The 6,613-nt window shown below is 42.7% G+C and overlaps 1 protein-coding gene across 3 annotated transcripts in view; it reads right to left on the reverse strand.

The window, feature by feature from the left end:
- Positions 1–2,566: 2,566 nt before the first annotated feature.
- baz1b (bromodomain adjacent to zinc finger domain, 1B) overlaps positions 2,567–6,613 on the reverse strand; it is an 18,326-nt gene continuing 14,279 nt past the window's right edge. For all 3 annotated transcript variants that reach the window (XM_005933148.3, XM_005933147.3, XM_014337072.2), the window contains one exon: positions 2,567–5,679. In XM_005933148.3, coding sequence (XP_005933210.1) covers positions 4,989–5,679 — 691 coding nt within the window. In that variant the 3' untranslated portion in view covers positions 2,567–4,988. The remainder of the gene's footprint in view (positions 5,680–6,613) is intronic.

The following is a 6,613-nucleotide window of genomic DNA, read 5'->3' on the forward strand; positions in this document are numbered from 1 at the left end:
ATAAGGAAGTTTTTCCACATTCCACACCACACATTAAGTCATAAAACAGCACAACATGCTCACAACTATTCAAGTAAAAGATTCCTCTGACGACATGCAGAGAGGGAAAAAGCAGCTCAAACAGGAGAATGTTGTGCCGTGACCCCGTATGAAAGACACATGTTGTTTGGCACCAGAAAGTTTAAAAAAGAACTGAAATGTAGCAGGAATTTAGGCAGTACTATGTGCTAAAGAGAAGTGGAAATGAACAACCGGGCCAGAGACCCCTGGCAACCACCTGTCACTAGTATAAAATGTGTATTTCCAAGGCAAAAACCTTCCTCAATGCAAGCGTCTACAAACATTTTAAAGGTACTCTCTGAGCTGCAGCGAAACCAGGAAGAGTGATGCAAATAGTAAATAGAGACATTCCCCTTCAAAGTAAAAGTTGTGCCTTTTCAAAAATGTGGACTGCAGTGCTGAGGAACAACTTCTACTTCAAAAGTAAACTGTCTTAATTTCCACGTTTTGCTATTGCTCAGCTAGTAGTTAGCAAGTATTTATGAGAAAATACTGGCTATGTATTGTTGTCGTTGTTGTTGTTGTTGTTGTTAAGCATTTAAAATATTAATAATATAATACGTTAGGTTTTATGTTCCTGCCAAATTCAGGTTACTCATGTTGGTTTGCTTGTGACAGTTTTTAATAGTATTAGCTAACTTCTTTGCTAATGCTAACTGAAGGATGGGTCAGTTGTGATGTTGAACCTGGGTTGTATCATGTCCAATGATACAACCCAGGTTATATAGCTCCAATTCACAACAACAGCCACCTCAAGGCGCTTTGTACTGTAAGGTAAAGACCCTCTTTGAAGATGAACTTGGCAACAGTGGGAAGAAAAAACTCATTTTTAACAGGAAGACACATCCAGCAGTACCTGGCAGTATATGGCATGACTGGTTGGGGGTGAGGGGAGCAAGACATGATGTGGAAGCACAAAGCTCAATATGACTATGTAAGGTTAAATAATATCACATGCAGTGAAAACTATTGGGTTAAATATGGATGTCAAACAATGTATCTGCAACTTTTGAAAATTAGACTAGCCCACACGCACTCGTCCAGCACATGTTCATGACAATCCATTGATACTTGTTGAGATACTTCAGTCTGGACCAACACGTGGGTCACACTGACACTGCCAAAAGCTGTGTCACTAGCAATGCCTAATGTGTAACATGGGGCGAACCCGACACAGTCGCTACATAATGAGTCATCATGAAGGACCGTGGACCGTTTATCCCTGCTGAGCTACCTGTAAAATGTTTTTGGTGGGACATGCCAATGTGTGCAGTCGTTATCTACTCTGACCTCAACAAGGGAGTGAGAGTTGGGTGATTAATGCGCGTTTCGCTGCGTAGGATGGACTGTGTGAGGAATGACAAATACCTCACGTTTCACAAGCTTGGACAGAAACCGATAGATCCACAAAACTCCTAAAACATTAATATATCATGGCTGTATCTAGAAGACAATGAGACTCCTCAAATCAAAGTGATCTACGCCCCAGAGTTCATTAGAAGTTCATTCAGACTTTGGAACCAGTTAAAGAACCAGTGTTAAAAAGAGGTCCTCATGTATTGATTAGGTTTTTATATATTTATACGGGGAGTAAATAAAAAGCACAATAAAACATACCAAAGTGAAAGATCACTTTAGGTTTATTATAGCTGAATGCAGCTGCCACCATGCCTGAACTGCCACTAATCAAGTGCTACGTTTCCACTGACTTTTCACATCTCTGACCTTTACTCTGATCCATCTTAGACTGTACACCTGTTGCCAAATTACAGATGGCTCACAGGCTGTCACCACTTCACTCCTAAATATTTCATCAGGTCCTGCTGTCCTCCTCGCACTCTTCTTTGGCCCATACATCACACGCTCTGTGGGATCATCGCTGCCGCCTGCTTACCTGTACAAGCCTTTCCTGAGCGAACCTGGTTACCAGTGGTTACTTTTCTCAGGTTATTCCGAAATTATTGTGCACAGAGTTTTTAAAAATCAGGTAAAGCTGCACCTTATAGTTGGATAAATACAATCACCAGTTGTTTTATTAGGTACACCTTACACGTGCTGGGTTGGACCCTCTTTTTCCTTCAGAGCCCTCATTCTGGTCTATGTAGACACGATAGCATCACACAGTTGCTGTAGATTTGTCGGCTACACATCCATGACGATCCATCTTCCCGATTCTCACTTTCAAGTTCAGTCCTGACCACGTATAAATGCTTAAAAGCACGAAATTACTGCCATGTGATTGGCTGACTAATTATCTGGGTTGACAAGGTGAATAGGTGTACCTAATAAAGTGTTAGTATAGTTGACTATGTTGAGAACATCTGAATCCAAACAGACAGCTTCACCTTTTCATGGAACGCTTTGAGTCCAAGTCACTCATCCTTCTGTGAATAATGAAACCATTTATCCTGTTATGACGGCTTTGGCTTCGACATCCAGGGTTTGCAGATCATTTGTCTTCCACACAAAGATTCAGATGTTCCGAGAAAATGAACCAACACCAGTGTAAAACAATGATTTGATATTTTATTAAAAAGTAAAGACATAACTTGCTTGTCAAAGCTAGCCCATTTTTTGTTTTGTTTTTTAAATCACAAAGTTTACAGACGGACGGCAGTGATGTTAGCCTCATCAGCTCAGCACAAATCAAACAGGGAGAACTACGGTCTTCATCCATAGCCTTTATTGGAAATTCTTTACAAGTGAATCCTCAGAACTTGCCCAAACCCAGCTTTTAGAGACTATAAATATATATAAAAAAGGAGGTGTAAAAGGATTTTGCAGTTGCTCCAAGTACAAAGAAAGCATTTACAGCCAGATCTCATTCTGAGAAGGGCAGTTTGCTCGTTTGTTGACATGTCTATTTTTACAAACATTGTTGACAGCTGTTAATCGTGTCGGGAAGCTGAATTTAAACAAAAACAATACGGGGCGAAAACAATCAGTGGCCGAAAGAAAACAGGAAAGTTTTGATGGTAACAGCACTAGAAATAACACGGGCGAACGGCACAGCACAGTACAGACAAAAGAGGGCGACCCAGCCACTGCCACATCAGTATACAGGTAATATATACACACACACACATTTGATGGCAGGCAACCAAATAACTACACATGGTCTTCTGCACACTAAGAGCTAAAATATCCCAGCACTATGAAGCTCCCCTGCAGTGACAGGCAGGTGGTACAAGAGTACAGCTAGCAGCACTGCCGCTGAAGTACTTGGAAAATGCTGGCACCAGAGTAATAAAAGTGCAGGTATAGAGCGCCACCTGGTGACCACACCAGGAGATGTGCTAGAAAACCTTTGATTTACCTTTAAAGAGCTGCTTTACCCCAAGTCTGAGCTACTAATCTAATTGAGCTGAACCACAGCGCTCACTGTGTCACAAAACGTAAAAAAGGAAGATTTCTGCTGTTGACTATGCGAGAAGTAAAAGAACTCGTGGCACGTTCTGAAGAGAGCCCCGTTTTAAAACCTTGCAAATTCCTGGGTACTATTTATTATTTACAAATAACCAAATAAAAAGTGCAAAAATTATCAAAGGTTAAAAAAAAATGCCCATTTGTCTTAACAAACATCACATCTGCTGCTTTTAAACACTGTTTACAAATGTTTATGCACATAATTTCAAATATAGTATGGTCCTGCAGCTGCTGGCATATTAAGTGTACTTTACACAGGAGGAGTGCAAACTGACAGATCATTTGAGGTACCTTTAAAGTGGCAGGGCACTACAGAGGGGGGAAAAGGTTTAACAGCTCTACAAGCCGACAAAGAGGGGGAGACTCAGAGTCCGTCCCTGATAACATCTTGGCACCAAAAGCTGGGATGAAGCTTTTGTTTGTTTTAAACCAGTGAAGTGATTGGACTACAAAGCCCCTTTCAGACACAAGCTCCTTTCCTTCTAATGGCTTCACATCACACATTTCGCGTTTTCTTTCTTGCGATTGATAAATTAGCCGAACGTGTGGCTTCACCGCAAGATCTCAAGGCTTCTTAATAAGGATTTCGCAAACCAGTGGTCGCCATCACGGTAGCTACATCCAACTTCTAAACAGTCTATGGTTGCTAAAAATGTCCCGGGGCTCTGTGAAGCCTGAAAATTGACTCAGTGCTGTCACTAACAAGATTGAGGAAGCTGAGAATCTTGTGTCTGAAAAGGAATTTTGATTTGCAGTCTCAGCCCAGCTTTGAATGAAAGATTTAAACCTGGGCTAGGAGGGAAAAATATATATATATATATATATTTATGTATGCATATGCTAAATCTAGTAAAATCCTATGGTGTTTATCTATGAACATGGAATTAACCAAAGATTGTAAGCAAGATGCTTCACAGAAAGAGCAATTTACAAGTGACGGCTATCAGCAAACTCCTAGATTGTTTGTAGACACACCAACACGATCTGTTACAGTCAGCGACTCGTCACAGATGCTGGGGGGGGGCAGAGAGCTAGCTGGACTCATTCCTGAAGCACACCAGTAAAGCCATGTCTCAACTAAGTGCGAAGACAAGTCCCTCTGATTACACTGTACTCACGTTTGGAGAGGACACAAAGCAGTTCACAACATTTAAGTCAAATTACACTTGTGTGTGTGAGGTTGTCGACTTTAAATCGAAGAGTCTTAAGAGCTATGAGGACCTCTCGATTATCTCAAATGTCTCATTTTTCTTGGTTTGGAAAAAAAACAAAAACAAAACATCACCAATATTAAACATGTTACAAATATATATCAGTTTTCTTCTCTTGTTTTTCCAAAATATGAGCATAGACTTATTAACACAAAAAAAAGTCCTTCTGAGGATTAGGTCCCGCTGGCTGTGTGAGGAGGAGAGGAGGCGCTCGTGGTCATCGTTCTGAGGAGCGGGACAGAAATTTTTAAAGCAAAGAGAGATGACAGAAAACAAACAGCACCCTGGATTTCACGAGCGTTTCTGTCTCTTGGAATGTCGCTGCTGGTTTGACCGGTCCTCGTCGCTGCTCGCTGCCTCGTTGTCGCCCCGGCCCCTGCGCTTACGAGTTCTTCGTGTTTCCCGCTCGCCGTCGCTATCCTGCTCCCTGTAATCCTTCCTGCCCGAGGTGGCAGAGGTTCTCTTACTTCTCCTCCTGCCATCGTCATCATCATAATCATCATCATCATCATCATCCTCCTCATCCACCTCATCATCCTCTTCCTCCTCCTCACTCTCGCTGTCGTCATCCTTCTGTCTTCGATCATTTCTGGTTGTTTTCCTCGCATGAGATTTTCCATTTGTCATCTTCTTCTTGGGCTCTTCTTCCTCTTCCTCATCTTCTTCCTCCTCCTCCTCCTCCGATGTTGCAGGAGCTTGGTAGACACGCTTGCGGGAACGCCGCCGGATGTAGCTGAGACCAGGCAGCAGCTTCTGGAGCAGCTCAGTGAACGTCTGCTCCGTCTTGACCATACAGGAGAGCACGGTGCTGCCCTGCTGGTTGTACTCCTCGGCATTGGAGAAGACCAGCTTTACATCTTCCAGGAAATCCTGGGCGTGGCGGTACGAGCCCTGGCTGAACTTGCCCAGCATTGTCTGATAATCCATGGGCTGAGAGATGATATCTAGGTAGTCCTCTGCCTCTTCAGAGGAAACGGGCTCCCTGAAAGAGGATTTAAAGCATATGATGAGTGTTAGACTGGAGACCTGGGATCATAATGTGTCTCATGTTTTATAAAAGTCGAGAAACATACATAAGGCATATTAAATATAAACGTTTAAATCCTGTTAGACATTTATTGGAGGCAGAGACAAATCCTTTTGGGGTTGCGTCATGAGGGAGATCCAGCATCAAACATGCAGACCTACCCATTGTGGTGATCCCTTCTGAAAAAGGGAGTCACATGAGTCAGAGTGGTGAATGTGACCACCAGCTACCTTGTCTCTTCAACATGTCTGAGCAGCTCCCTGAAGACCATCCAGCATGTTTAGTACAGTAGTTATTATTAGGATCATAAACTCTCAGAGGAGCAGTTCAGCCCCGCACCTTTCTCTCTCACAAATCTCTACTGCTGCCAGGATTAACAGCTAATAACCAGCCATACAACCCACACCATTGCTCTGTGTAAAATAACTCGCAGAGGTCAGCGCTCGATCTAGAAGGAAATAGTGCCCAATAGGGCTGAACGATATATCGCATTTGCGATAATATCGCGACATGATCGAGTGCAATTTTCTAACCGCAAAGGCTGCGATTATACTCTGGACATGTCCAAATTCATGGGCTGCATCCTCCTGAGGCCGCATTTGTAGACCGATTACGTCACAGCGACGCGCCGAAGGCTGTCCAAATTACTACCATATCCCAGAATTCATAGCGCGGCCCAGCCAAACTCCAGTTTCCAGCAATGGCGGCCGCTACTAAGTTTTAAAATTACTCATACTAATCTTTCTGGGTCACAAAATAAACTTTTAACATATTTTCAGGCGAGAAAGTAGTTGTGTAAACATCAAATATCTGCTCGGTTTATCAAGATATCGCATATTTGCAAAAGTGCTTCGACGTTTTCGGAGAGGCGTCTGCTACCCACCAGCTC

This window comes from Haplochromis burtoni, unplaced genomic scaffold, assembly GCF_018398535.1.
Source record: "Haplochromis burtoni strain Fernald_Lab_line unplaced genomic scaffold, NCSU_Asbu1 Contig_160, whole genome shotgun sequence".
NCBI lineage: Eukaryota > Metazoa > Chordata > Actinopteri > Cichliformes > Cichlidae > Haplochromis > Haplochromis burtoni.